This window comes from Nicotiana attenuata, chromosome 2 (assembly GCF_001879085.1).
Source record: "Nicotiana attenuata strain UT chromosome 2, NIATTr2, whole genome shotgun sequence".
NCBI classification, from domain to species: Eukaryota; Viridiplantae; Streptophyta; class Magnoliopsida; order Solanales; family Solanaceae; genus Nicotiana; species Nicotiana attenuata.
This window is the reverse complement of record NC_031990.1, coordinates 52263754-52278792: the sequence shown is the minus strand read 5'-3', so window position 1 is coordinate 52278792 and position 15039 is coordinate 52263754. Positions and strand designations below refer to the sequence as shown.

The 15039-nt window shown below is 37.0% G+C and overlaps 3 protein-coding genes across 5 annotated transcripts in view; 2 read left to right on the top strand and 1 right to left on the bottom strand.

Moving 5' to 3' along the window:
- The window catches only part of LOC109222981, a 13494-nt gene extending 7559 nt beyond the window's left edge, over positions 1 to 5935 (top strand). Inside the window, exon 3 of the mRNA XM_019387259.1 lies at positions 5651 to 5935. Coding sequence (XP_019242804.1) covers positions 5651 to 5710 — 60 coding nt within the window. The 3' untranslated portion in view covers positions 5711 to 5935. The remainder of the gene's footprint in view (positions 1 to 5650) is intronic.
- LOC109209974 (mediator of RNA polymerase II transcription subunit 21-like) lies at positions 6861 to 11375 on the top strand. Of its 3 annotated transcripts, none has more exons than XM_019373358.1 (5): positions 6861 to 7009; positions 7815 to 8024; positions 8924 to 9001; positions 10434 to 10485; positions 10804 to 11375. In XM_019373358.1, exons 2-5 carry the CDS (start codon positions 7815 to 7817, stop codon positions 10878 to 10880), a joined length of 417 nt encoding a protein of 138 aa, XP_019228903.1. In that variant the 5' UTR covers positions 6861 to 7009; the 3' UTR covers positions 10881 to 11375. The 3 variants fall into 3 exon arrangements, with proteins under 3 accessions (XP_019228903.1, XP_019228889.1, XP_019228898.1); XM_019373344.1 differs by having other exon boundaries at positions 7756 to 8024; XM_019373353.1 differs by lacking the exon at positions 6861 to 7009 and having other exon boundaries at positions 7024 to 8024.
- Positions 12913 to 15039, bottom strand: part of LOC109209965 (polyadenylate-binding protein RBP45-like) — a 6388-nt gene continuing 4261 nt past the window's right edge. Inside the window, exons 3-7 of the mRNA XM_019373333.1 lie at positions 14145 to 14200; positions 13940 to 14070; positions 13765 to 13861; positions 13506 to 13679; positions 12913 to 13263 (exon numbers count right to left, since the gene is read on the bottom strand). Of these exons, the coding sequence (XP_019228878.1) occupies positions 13261 to 13263; positions 13506 to 13679; positions 13765 to 13861; positions 13940 to 14070; positions 14145 to 14200 (461 nt within the window). The 3' untranslated portion in view covers positions 12913 to 13260. The remainder of the gene's footprint in view (positions 13264 to 13505; positions 13680 to 13764; positions 13862 to 13939; positions 14071 to 14144; positions 14201 to 15039) is intronic.

The window sequence follows — 15039 nt, the reverse complement described above, 5'->3', positions numbered from 1 at the left end:
CCCCCCACACTTGGAAATATTTTAAGTTGGATTTTCTTCCTTTCCAGTTTTTCATATGGAATGGATTGTGCCTTGTTATGGGAACGCGAATGAGTATTCGATTAGCTGTAAGCATAGCTTCTCCCCCCCTTACCCCCCCCCCCCCCCCACAAGTTTTGGGTAAACCAGAACTTATCAACTAGGTAGTCATCGTGTCCTTGACGTTCTATTCTTTCTTTCCACAATTCCATTAGATTGCAGTGACTAAGGAGCGATCGTTTGGTGTATTCCAAACATATTTCTTCAAAAGGAGATTCATATTCGACGCCCCTATTACATTGTTGAGCCAACCACATGAACTCTTGTTTGTGTCACGACAGAGCCAGAATTAATAAATGGTGAAATTTTAATCTTCAAACCAATCTGACACATTCAGAATTAATAAATGGTGAAGTTTTTAATCTTCAAACCAAGTAACATATGATACAACTAGATCTAATAAACGCTGAAGTTTTTAATCTTCAAACCGAATAATATGTGACATAATCAAATTTAATAAACAGTTAAGTTTTTAAACTTCAAATCGAATAAATAATAAATTGTAGTAGAAAATCACTAAGATTTTAATCTCCAAAACGAGTATAAAGTCACTTAGACTTTAATTTCCGACAAATGAGTAGAAAGTCATGAAGACTTTAATCTCAACGAACGAGTAAAAAATTACACAGATTTTGATCTCGAAGCAGGAGTAGAAAATCACGAAGATTTTAATCTCCATAATGGGTGTAGAAAATCACAAAAATTTTAATCTCCAATACAAGGGTTGGAAAAAGTATTTTTAATTTTCTTTCCAAATGGCTTTCCAACTAAACCATTATAAACCCTAAACATTTCTAACAGTTTGATATATTTTCTTATCAAACAAACATATGTATATCATAAACAACTACTAAATTAAAAGTAGTTGACACAATTTTCTGTAACACCCACAGAAAAACTTAGACTGCCGCAAATATATACACTCACATGTATGTATATATAAATCATGGTGAGAATAAAGTATACAAAGAAAACATTATACAATAAAACTCTAAAGCCACTCGCTACTTTAGAACTTCTCCCTTAAAGAAGAAAATATGATCAACTAGTTTTAATTCAAACCATAAGTATATATAAAAATTCATGCACTTGGTGGCGTGCTAAATTTCATGTCCCTGCTTTCCGTATATTAATACCAATAATCTCAACATATGAGATACCAGTTAATCAAATATGGATAGGAGATTTATAGCAACAGAAGCTAGGCGGCATTAAAATTGGAACTTTAAATAGTTTTAGTCCCATTCTAATTCAAATTCTTTCCATGAAACGGTACAAAATTATTTGGGATATAACTGACTGTTCTACAATATACATATAAAATATCATCTTTATGATCTCGACATAATTTTCAAGTATTTAACGTAAGTCTAATGTCTTAGTTTCTTGAAAATACCACGCATGCTACCAAATTGTATACCAACAAACAAATTTCTTTTGGTAAACCGAATAACATAATTATCCTTTAACCATGTATTATTTCTCTACTCATTAGCATGCGAAGAGAATATAATTTTGAGATCATTAAAAAATAATTATCTATCCTAATATTTGTAGAAACTGAATCCATAAATCATATAGGACAGAAAATTAATTAAAGATGAGTAAAGTAAAGAAATTTGGAACCCGATTTATCGTTAAACAGTTCCGATCACTCCAAGCAATGGCCGAAAAATCATGTCATTTGATGCGTTTGAAGATAACTTTTTATCAGTCAAATGGTGCTCAAGCGTGGATATCTTTTGAGTGCATTGCTGTCTGTAACAAATATCCTTCCGAACAGTATTCGCGCCTCACAAATTTTGGCTTTAAAATTCGACTCGTTATCATTGTCCGAATTGGTTTTGCTTTCTTCTTTTTCCAATTTTCTCAAGTTGACGTTATCCTTTCTTGAGTTTCTCAATTTAACTTTGAGAAGATGTAAGGATCAGCCGCATCGTTTGGTCCAAACTTTTGTTTATCCTTTTGTTCTCAAGTTCTAGTCCTTAACCATAAAGGACAAATGTTCCTTGAAAGATTAATTATCCAAATGAAAGCCCCAAACAAACGATGAATGCACTGATCTGCTTGAAATTTCTCTATTAATCATCCGCCAATGATTATCTTACTGGTTTAGTCTCCAACAAATACATGTTAAGACAAACACAATAAACAATTAAATTCCTTAATATTGTTGGTATTACTGTATTCAAAATTAGAAAATCAGAAAATCAGAGAAGCAAACAAACGTTAGTTCGATAAACAAAATCGTAAAATAATTCCGAGCTCACTGAATGCACAGTGTGTCCTTAAGGAATTTAATCCCCTCACTGTTGCCCAAGGTATATGGATTAATTCCTCCCAGGATAGAACGGAATAACTATTATGTGATAGCGACACTTCAAATCACAGAACTTCAGCGAACTCAACAAACGGAGCAAATCACACACGACACTTATGTATATTTAGAAAATAATGCAACAATGTAGAAAAGAAAAAGAAGATTTCAAATTTTCCATGTCATAAAAAATGAGGCCAAGCCTCTAAATTTATAGACAATGAAAGGGTGAGATGAAGAGATGCAATTCAAGAGGTGCCTCTTCCATTTTCCATTCACACCCCTCAATAAAAACGCAACATGAATTTCACTAAGTTGTCCATTGATATCCCTAATGATATCAAAGAAAATATTTCTAAGGTTAGAATTCGATCAAAGGTCCTACAAGGGATGTTCCTATATGATCGTTAACTTCTAAGACTTGCTACAACCTAATTGAAACCCCTTTGCGTAGCCAACTGGATTATAATTGGATCTGGGATTTATCTTGCCCAAACAAGATAAAATTCTTCTTCTGGCAATGCCTTCACAATAGATTCCATGTGGAAAATACCTAGCTCATATAGGTATTAATATAGACCCATTGTGCCCTATTTGCGATTTGAGAGAAGAAGAATCTATCACTCATATCTTCTTTCACTGTAAAGCCACCAAATTCCTGTGGGATAATATGGGATGGTCAAATTTTATAATCCAGCGGGTGAACACTGGCTTCTTCAACTAAGAAATTTTGATTGCTCATTAAGTAGTAAGTATAACAAATGGAATTCCTTCTTTCCATTTGCCCACTGGCATATATGGGTAAACAGAAATACAAACAACCAAAACAACACTAGCAACCCCATTAAAAAGCTACTGAATTCATTCTTCTTACTGAAAATAGTTTTGTCCCTCTAAAGAAAATTCCCTTCCAAGTAAAATGGCACAAACCTCCTGAGGGTTGGTTTAAATTAAATATTGATGCTAGCTTTAGAGACAGCTATCAAAAGAGTGGCCTGGATTTGCTCAGACTTTTTCCGACGATGGATCTTTTGGACGGACTCTGGATTTGCTGGGCACAGATTGCTCATATGACCCTCTCCACATACTTCACAAAATATTTGAACTTGTTGCACTGGCTGGGCTTGTTGCTTGTTAATGATCATGGTCATCTGATTGACTTGGTTGGTCAGCGTAGAGACCTGTGCTGACAATGCTGAGACAACATCTAATTCGAGAACCCCTGGTGATTTTTGTACCATATTCCTACCCATCTCTCCTTGCCAATCCGGATTGCTTTTGGAGAATTTGTTCAATAATGCATAAATTTCATCAAAGCTTTTCTCCAATACTTGACCTCCAGCTGCAGCATCTACTACAATTTTTGTTTGGGGATGGAGCCCTTCTATGAAAGTGTGAACTAACACTTCATTCGTCTGATTATGATGAGGACAGTCTCTGAGTAGCCCCTTGAACCTTTCCCAAGCTGAGTATAAAGATTCTCCTGCTTTCTGTTTGAAGGCAACTATCTCACTTCTGATCTTTGCAGTTTTGCCTGATGGAAAGAACCTTGCCAGAAATTTTCTTGCCAAATCATTCCATGATGTAATGGAATTAGCTAGTTCTGCCTTTAGCCATCGCTTAGCTTCGCCCAACAGAGAGAATGGAAAAAGTGTGAGCCTCACATAATCTGTAGTGACCCCGTTAGTGATATAAGTATCACTAATCTCCAAGAAGTTCAGAATATGCTGTTGTGGATCCTTGTGTGGAAGACCCATAAACTGCCCGTTTGCATGAAGTAGCTGGATCATGCTCTGTTTCAGCTCAAAGTACCCAGTGATCCTGGGCTTCACTATACTGGAGGTGACATTAGCAATGCTGGGCATCGCCACCTCCTGAACAGTCATGTGTTGCTCCTCTGCCATGTTCACAGGAAATTGAATGAGTGCTTGAATATTGTTTGTATCCCTTGCTTCCCCCAACCTCCTGTGATGTTTTCTCAGGTTCGGGGTCAAAGCCGTTGAGTCTGTCCTGGCTTCTGACCCTACGCATTCAATCAAAGTTTCTGAGATTAGAGCAACAATCAAGTAACGTTAAACTAGACGAAATAAACAATTAAAGCAAAAACTAGAAAGTAGTTTATATTCAAGTCCCCGGCAACGGCGCCAAAAACTTGTTGCTCCCAAACGCACACGCAAGTATACGTGGTCGACAAGTAATATAGGATTATAAGTCCAGATATCGTACCCACAGGGACTTGTATAAACTACTCAATAAATCACTAAATTGTTATTCAATCCAGCTAAAATCAAAGTCCAATAATATGATTATATTATACTACGATTCTAAACACTAACTAAATTATCAAGTAACGAGTTGATTGTTGTGTATTCAGTAGAGACAAGTATTCCAGGGTTGTGATCGATTCACCAATCGTATTGTGTTCTAATTAACTCTCCCCTTCATATAATTCACTCATGGTTGCTAATTAATCGATAAATGCTCTCATAGCCTTCTCCCGAAGTACTACTCACCTATTCTCAATAGATTAACGCCTATATTCCTATGAAATCAATCTATTAAGAACGCATTAAGATATTCTTGCTCCTCAATGTTTCTTGCGTGTGTCTTTACTCCAAAAATGGCATCCCCACCCCCCCCACCCCCTTCAAAATAGGTTTAGTCTTGCTTTTGTACGTGTTGGATAGGTCTAGGGCCGAAATAACCTTGTTCCGGGCGAAATAGGATAAAATTCACGTCACCGGCGCCCAGCCCGGCGCCAGGCGCCCTCCATAGCGCCCCCAATTTGTGCATATTGTTTTTGGCGCCACAGGTGGCGCCAGGCGCTGCCTGTGGCGCCCAACTGGCTTCCTTTTCTGATTTTGTTCGTTTTAGCTTCAAATCTTGCACGTTTTGCCGCCAATTGCTCCCGAATCATTCCTACAAGTAAAAACACTTCAAATTAATATTATTCATAGCATTTAACATCCCAAATTCACGAAACAAGAGTAAGATATGAGGCGATATACATAAAAATATATATGCTTTAAGTTAAGCATCATATTCCGTAATACAAAAGGAAGTTGGGTGGTTGGTTTTACAAAATCTACATATGCAAACGGATCATTAGAAGCAGAAATTAAGGCACTTCTTCAAGGGCTTAAGACAACACATGAATGGGGAATGTTTCCACTGGAAATAGAAAGAGACTGCAGAGGTAATCCGCTCTATACAACATGGCAATATATTATATGATGATCTTGTTAATAAATGCAGGTTGTAAATGCACCGGGAGAAGGTAGTGCTCCTCCGGCACGTATTCAGGCAAGGGAATAACGTGTCACATCATCTGGCGAAGGAGGCAAATGGTCAAAGAAAAGGAAAAAAACTTTTTGTACTACCTCCTCCTTATGTCGAATCTTTTGTAAGGAATGAACAAGAAGAACAATATATTTTTGTTAAGTACCTATCTCATGATGCTTGCAATGTATTAACAAGCTTAGGAAATCTAAGTGTTCTAAGTGACACAAAATATAACTATGATGTACTAAATATTCCGTAATTTTTAATATATATTTCCTGTTTGCTCAAAAAGAAAAAGGACCTTGGACCAAACCCAAGTTCGTATTAGTGGGCTTGATGAGACACATGGGAAGTGCACAATTAGCCACTAAATAGACATGTATTTACTCTTTAACCACTGTTTAAAATGTATTTACTCTTTAGCCAGTGCTTAATAAATTTTTACCCGCACGGACAAAAATACCCCTGTGCTAGACATGGGTGCTATGTAAATATTAAGGACACAGTGTCCTTAACTTCATGAATGTTGTGTAAATATTAAGGACAAAGTGTCATGTATTTGCACCTTCCATTGTTAAACTTTAGGACATCATGTCCTTAACTTCATATGTGCAGTGTAAATGTTAAGTACATGGCGTCCGAAACTTCGTGTGTGCAGTGTAAATGTTAAGGACATAATGTCCTTAACTTGTATTTGCACCTTCTGTTGTTAAACTTTAGGACCTCATGTCCTTAACTTCATATGTGCGGTGTAAATATTAAGGACATTGTGTGCTTAACTTTATGTATGCAGTGTAAATATTAAGGACATAGTGTCTCTAAATTTATGAGTATTGTGTAAATATTAAGGACATGGTGTCTTTAACTCATGAATGTTATGTAAATATTAAGGACAAAGTGCCTGTATTTGCACCTTCCGTTATTAAACTTTAGGACATCATGTCCTTGACTTCATATGTGCAATATGAATGTTAAGGATATGGCGTCCTTAACTTCATACATGCAATGTAAATATTGAGAACATCATGTCCTTAATATTTTGTACAGCACTACTGAGGAAAGGATAAAAATATCTTGTCGTATTAATTTTGCTCAGCATTCAAAATACCGCATAAAAACTAAATACTAAATTAAAAAGTGGTCCCACGCCATTTCTACTGAGACACAAACCATATTAAACCCAAACGCGAACACCCCCTTTCGTCCTCGCTGAACAACACAAATTCTAGTAAAGGTAGATTATACTGCTGAGGGAAAAAAAAAGAGATTATACTACTACTGTGTTTCCTTCTATAATTTCTCTTGCAGAACCCCACTTTTCACATTGCATAGGTCAGTGTCTTCTTGCTCTTCCAAGTTTTATGTAAATTGATGTTCTGATCGAAATATCTTGTGGTGTTTTGCCTTTTTGCTACATTCAATTTTCTGGGTATAATTCAATCTCGTTTCTGCTTTATTTTGTAGTTGTACTGTTAAACTTTGTAGTTTCTATTGGGGTGTTGCATCCAAGGAGCTTCAGAAACTTTTTTTTGTGCTGTTTGTTGGTAGATTTTGCTTTTGTCATCTGGGTTCTTTGTTTTTGTGCTATTGGTATGATGGCATTTTTTTGGAGATGAATTTCCTAGGTGCAATTCTTTTATTACAAATAGTTGTAGTTTTGATGGCTGTTAAGGTTTCTGCTGCATATTTCTCTCTGAATTGCAAGTGTCTGTGAATTATGATTAGTTTAAAAGATTCTTCTTTCTATGACTTCTTTTATTATCCTATTACTGGATAAGATACCACATTCCCTTATGAGTAGTGAAGTATACAGAAATTTAGTTGGATTGACAAAAAGCATAGGTTAAAAAGAATAAAGATGCAGAGTGAACAAGGGTGAAAAGAAGTATATACATTAGTGCTGTAAAAACTTCACCTTTTTGTTGTGGTAAGTTTTACCAAAAGCAATTTGAAATTGATTTCTTTGATTATCTTCTTTGAAGAAGTTCTTTGATAAGTCTATCTGTGACTGATGCGTGAGTGATGTTATTGATGAAAATAACAGTAGCCCTGAATCCTTAGTACTCAATTATATATAGGCAATCGTCTTAAAATCTAAATTCACCATTTTCTGGGAACTTACGGAAAAATCTGCAAGATGGATATAATATCACAGCTACAGGAGCAAGTAAATACAATCGCAGCTCTTGCTTTCAACACCTTTGGTACTCTTCAGAGGGATGCCCCTCCTGTTCGTCTGTCACCTAATTATCCGGAACCTCCTCCTGCTAATCCTACAGAAGATGCAGCCAATGTTGCAGAGCAACCAAAGCAAATGAGTGCTGCTTTTGTTAAGGCTGCCAAGCAGGTAAACCTCCCTACCTTCACATTTTCTTTCTGTTACACCCTCGTTTGCTTATAGATCAAGTTGATCAACTAAGATGAGCAACCCACGATATATGGATCATCTGCATGTACTTTGAGAATATCCAGGATTCCTAGAATGTAGAAATTTTTTTTTCTGGTCAAAATGATGCCTTTTCGTCTTCCCTTGACTGGTCTGTCTATTTTTTGATACCTCACATCTTCTTGTTTATGTGGACCTTTATATGCATATCATGGGGATATTTTATGTTTCATGGCTCATCCTATCTAATGTGTACATGCTGTTCTATACCAGATAACATTAAGTCTTTGTTTGTTGAGTATTGAGACCAGTGTGGTTGCGTTCAAAGACTTAGTCTGTTGTCCTTCATTTTTAACGACACATATAATAATGCTATTAACATCACAAACGACTCAAATTAAAACCCTACTTATTCGCATAATGGTCGGCAAATTCCAAATACTAGTTGAACAGAATCTCATACCTCTAGGGACTTTAACTTGAGAACTTGCTCTCAGCCTCAGGAGTTAAACCATAACATCTATGCCAAGCCTCATCGGGTAATCCTTGGTTCTTCAAAACCGGAAAACTGAATTCTAGCTTGTGGCTGTCTTCAGTGAAACACATGGAAACTTGTCATTATTTCTAAGGTGTTCAAGTTCACAGTTATATTTCCCTTGTTTTCTTCTTGGCCTCACTATCAGAGGTTGTCTGATCTAGCATCCTACCAAACTTAAGATGCACAGATGGCACTTGAGAGTAGCCTTGAAGATTGCATGGCTCTTAATTTCTACCTATTACAATGTGCTCCTAAAGTGTAGCTTTGCACAATGTTGTCGTATTCTTGAAAACATTTTTTCTTCTGTTCTTTTACCGGGCAGTTTGATGCATTGGTTGCTGCTCTTCCTTTATCAGATGGGGGTGAAGAAGCCCAATTGAAAAGAATTGCAGAACTCCAGGTATAAGCTTCTCTGTAGATAGTTTTTTTGACATATGATATTTGAGCAAGATGATGCTCTGTCTTCCTCTAATTCCAATGCCATATAGTTACTGAGCAACAGAAGCTCTATGTAGTTAAATTAAAAAGGATAAATGAATATTAGTCTGTCATTCCGTTTTATGGAAAAGGGCCAAATATACCCATGTACGATGAGAAAATGTTTAAATATGCGCCTCGTTATACTTTGGGTCCAAATATACCCTTGCCGTAATACTATTGGTTCAAATATACCCCTCATCCGTTAAGTTTGTCCAATGTGGACATCCAATTCTACATAGCACTAACATTTTATGAGGTAAATGCCACGTGGCATGCCACCTCAACGCCCCTAACCCATTTTACCCCTCCCTTCTATTTTTTTTTTCTCACCACTAAAATTTCCTTCCGTCCATCACCATGAACAATATTGTATTTCATTGCCCACATATTCTCCAGCAACATTGTCCCACAGGGGACATGAAAAACCTCCAACGACACACTCATCCGAGGATGCATGTGGCTCAAGAATCGGAACAACTGGGTACATTCGAAAAGTTTTTTTTATGATTCCATGGAGATAAGGGAGTTGAGCAAGGTTTGAGTCATCAAGTAATCTAGTAATCTTGGTGACTGTCCTATGTGAGTGTCTATTTCGTTTTGAGCTTTCTTTAGTGCCTCAGGATTGTTCAGAAGAAGTGATAATGCCCACTCCTTTGTGCTAGCTGTAGTATCAGTCCCTGCTGATAACATGACTTGTCCCATGCCCCTTATCACTTCATCTGTGTAATAATCAGGTTCTGAATCTTGGAGTGATAGAAGAACATCATCAATCATGGAGTTGTTCTTTTGCTCAAAAGAAGATCCATTTCTGTTGTTCTTGTGCTCTTCAATCAAATCTTGCATGAAGTTGTCCCTCTTCTCCTGCAATAACTTCAACTTGGGCCATATCAGGAACACCTATAATCTGCTCCTCTGCAAATATAAAGTGTGCGTCTTCTCCAAGTGGCTTTTCTTGTAATGGTGCCAATGAAATACAATATCGTTCATGGTGGCGGTAATGGTGGCAATGGTGGTGGAGGGGAAGGAACTTTTAGTGGTAGAAAAAAAAAATAGAAGAGGAGTAAAATTGGTTAGGGGCGCTAAGGTGGCATGCCACATGGCATCTACCTCATCAAATGTCAGTGCTACGTAGGATTGGATGTCCACATTGGACAAACTTAACGGATGAGGGGTATATTTGAACCAATAGTATTACGGCAAGGGTATATTTGGACACAAAGTATAACGAGGGGTATATTTAAACCTTTTCTCATAGTACATGGGTATATTTGGCCCTTATCCGTTGTGTTTTTGGGCTGAGTGTTTTTGTCTGCATTTTACCCAATAACTCTTACTCTCTGTATGTGATGTAGGCTGAGAACGATGCAGTTGGCCAAGAACTTCAAAAGCAACTGGAAGCTGCAGGTAAGGATTTATTCCTAGTGTATCTGACATAATTTTGGTTTTGGAATAGGCATTTATTACACAATACATGGCTATGCACATACTGACCGAGATGGTTGTAACTGATTGAGCATTACTTCTATCTATTCAGTCTTCCACAGAACCTATATCCTTTACTTAACTGCAGAATTTGTGGTGGGGGAAAGTCAGCATTCATGTATTTGTTTTCCTTCTGAGAGAGTGGTCAAAGTTGTTCTAGTTAGGCTAAAGTCCAAACGTCTATGTACCTTTTAATATTTTCTGTTTATTCTGAAACTCAGTTTGATTTTGTTGATTTAGAAAAGGAGCTAAAGCAGGTTCAGGAGTTGTTTAACCAAGCAACGGATAACTGCCTGAACCTTAAGAAGCCAGAATGAATTAAGCTACTAGTACATATTTCAGTTTTGATGGAACTAATCAGACAGTATTTACTTAAGGAGGCCCTCTTCCTGGAATATGTCTTGGAAGAACAACAAATCGCCTGCGTCAGGCTTCTTATGGGTGCATTTACTAACTGGTCATGTATAAACTGGCTGTGTTCTGGTATTTCCGTTTGAAGTTCTTGGCCCGCTGCTGCAGAAAAAAATTCAGTATTCCATGTGAATCTGATGCAGATCTTCGTTTATTCTTAAATGGAAAGACATAGGAATGATGTGTTTTAAAAGCAAATTCAGCAGACATAGGAATGAACTTCCTATTCCTTCTATCCAACCATAACATTAGCGTCTTCTATGAGATGAGCACTATTTGGAAAGTTGGTTTATATGGTTCTCTGCTCCAACAGTTTTATGTTGTCAAAAGTATTGCAATTAATGGATGTGTATTTTCTTAAACATGCAATCCAAAACAAGGGAAGGACTTTGATCGTTCTATTGTTTTGATTTGTTTACATTTTTTATAGAGTTTATCCAACTACACACTACTAATACGTGCCTGGATACTTCCAACTGTAAAATGCCATCGTCCTCGATATTGCCAAATCGAGTAGCTAAACTTGCTCGTTTATTATAACTGCTGCGACTTGGAGGCTTTCAAAAATATATTTTAATTGGTTAGTCGGAGTGAGATAAGAGAGTAACAGTCATACTCAATGTTCAGAGCACCAAGATAAGTTTATAAAACCACAGCTCACGTATCTAGAAGTTAGTGAACTTAGGATCGCATGAGGCTTCCATATGATTGAAACTACGGAAAAGAGTTATAAATGCTCCTAAACTATTGAAAAAGGTTTTAAAATAACCTTCATCCACCTACTTCATCCACCTATTGGGATAAAAATACTCCTCCATCCACATTTTTAGTTCACTTATGTCCTTTGACCGTTACGTCAATACTGAATTAAGAATAATCATTATTTCAATTTCATGTGGCAACTTCTTATTGGCCAAAATTAAAACATCTAACCCATTAAAAAGACTCACTCATATCTACCAGTTTTTCGTACTAACCCGCTACAAACACTAATCCGGACCGAACAAAAAGTTTAACTAAAAAAAGAGGCCTCACTTCTATCAAACTCCATGGAACAAAAGCTACATGGAAGTTGCAGCGAACATATAAACGCAAATTTACTACGTGGTTTTCTTTTTCTTGTTGTGGCATCCAGTTCAATTTACATGATAGACACAAATTGCATTAGATTCAAGATGAGCTTAATTTAATCATTTTCACATAACGAAAAGATCTCAAAGTGATTGTTTGGAAGATATCATAAACCCTTGGACTACCCCTAATTTTCCGTCCCACATTATTGTCAAGAAATCATTGACTCATTCATGCCATGCTTTTCTTATTTGTTTAATTTGTTCATGAACCTTTATTCGATGATAATGCTATACATGAGATTAATCAAGAAAATGAACACATAAATCCATGGGTTAGATGGAAGTGGGACGTCATTTTTTTATTTGAACTTCTTACTCGGGTTCGGTTAGTGTTTAGGTCGGGTTGGTCGGAAAAACGGATAGATATAGGTGAATCTTTCTAATAGGTTAGATGTTTTAATTTCGACCAATAAGAAATTGCCACGTGAAATTTAAATAATTATTTTTTAAATTCACCATTGACCCAACGGTCAAAGGACATAAGTGAACCAAAATAGTAGATGGAAGGTATTTTTAGACCTTTTTCAATAGTTCAGCAGCATTTTTGACCCGTTGAAACTAACCAGATCACGTGGCAATTTGCATCAATCTAAAGTTTTTCCTACATTAATATATGACACTAACACAGAAGAGATCTCTGCCATGGAGAGTAGCATAGCATCAGGGAATCCAAAAGACGAACAGAAAACTTCAAGTCAGTTAGGATCTTAAAACGATGCCTTGTGAGCTTCTCATCTGAATACAACGGAGAACGAGTCGCAAATGGATTATTATGTATGCAATTATTAAAGAAACCATTAACCACTATAGAAAGGTCAACCACCGTCTGCCAAAATGAAGTTTTAATCATTGTCAGAGAATAGCAAACAAGCACATGCCCTCTACCTCTCCGAGGTCTTCAAGTATATGTAGATCTCATATCTAGGAAACAAAAGTGCGACATGAAACATAAAAAAATAAAGAGCAGGCAATAAACTAAAAAATGTAGTGAAATATATTGTATCCCCAAGAACTAGCCTACAAAAGTTTCCAAGACCCATAGATAGTGAAATATACTACATCTGGATGCCAACAGAGAATCCCCTGCGCTCCCCTTTTAACGCTAGTAAGTAGTCATGCAATGAACCACTCAGCAATTCATTCGACCAGCAGATCACTGCAAAAACAAAGTGAAATGAGTATCGAATACATCATCATTTTCCATGAGTTGCTGTTATAGTTTAAATTTCAACTTTTTGTTCCCCAGTTAAACCAGAAACAAAATCATGGAGAAAAGATAAGCAGCAGTCAACAGCTAAAACATATTAATAACCTAAAAGAATGTTGAATCCATTTTATTCAAAAAAGGAGATGGGTTATTAATTTAAGTTATAAATAAGCTCAACGGGTTGATCAAACCTGAGGCTGCTGCAACATTTGCTGCTGTTGTTGAGGTTGTGTGTAATTCCCATATCCTGCATAGCCCGACGCATAATATAGATTTGGATCTTGAGTAGGTGGAGCATAACCATACGCCTCATATCCAGGTGTATACCCATAATAACCGCCATATTGGGTTGGATCAACCTGAGGCTGCACAACCAGAAACACATAGTTCATTGGTACCAACCGAGAAGTGCCAAAACCAGAAATTAGAATATTGGCATTACTAAATAACCTGCTTGTTTGCAGGACTACGACCCCAGGAAAGACGGATGCTTTGTCCACCAAGCTGAGTTCCATTTAGTGACCGTAGAGCTTCCTCAGCACAACTTCTGCAATAACAATGATGGCTCAGGTGTTAAGCCTCCAAGCATTGAGATTGATCATCTTCAGAAGGCATATTACTGTACCTGTCAGCAAACTGAACAAAGCCACACCGCTTGCCTACCGGTATTTTTACATGAAGCAACTGTCCATAATGTCCAAAAATCTGCCTCAGATGCTCATCTGTTACATTGGTATCCACGTTCCCAACAAAAATCTGCAACCAAATTCATTTGGATATGAGTACAAGCTGACTGAATGTCAAATTCTGCCAGAAAGAAATGTACTCACAGTGGTATTAGAAGGGTCATCCTCATTTTGAGTTCCAGGTGAACTTTGATACGAAGCTGCAAAAGAAAGAGGCAAAGGTGAGGGAAGAGGGAGGAAAATTTTATGCTTCATGAGTAAGATGGAATACAAAAGAACAAGCTTATGTACCATAAACCATCACAAGAAGGCAAAGGGGACAACCACCATCAGTAATACAAATCATTTTGTACAACTTTCTTGATAACAGAATGCTATTACATATGATTCAAGAGATAAAACACACTGTCATTTCACAATTATATAGATCATGCATCAGTCGGATGATTGCATAGCCCCAAAAGAGCAAGAAGGATATCCTACAAGTCCCAAAAGAAACAGAATATGCATCCGAACACAAACTGACAGGCATTTGAAAAACAACTGACAGGCTTTGGCTAAACTGTTAAAGGTCGGGAGGCATGTCTAAAAGTTTGGAGAGGAAATCACGCATTTGAGAAATGGAAACATATCTGAACTGTTGGATCACCAAACATGAGGTTACTTTGCATACACAACGGATATGTCCGATGTGCTTGTGGGAGTATGGAAGCAGAAAGAGATTTATGTTTCAAATTTGTCAAGGATAGACACAATTAGGCGAAGGGACAAAATGAAGAGTGAAGACCAATATATGAGTAAACAAGTAGAAAAATATTCTCAAGATGCATATTCACCACTAGGTGTCCTGCAGTTTCTGAATAATTTCCCGACTTCCCAGCCTGCATGGCATTATCTCATTAACTTTCCCAGCCAATATGGCATTATCTCATTACATCCTATCTCATGCGTTAAGATAATTATAATGCTTTACCATGTGCCTGTTAAACAAGAGGTGATAAAAGGCAGAAAAGGGGTTAGTAGTTTCCAGTGGGGGGGG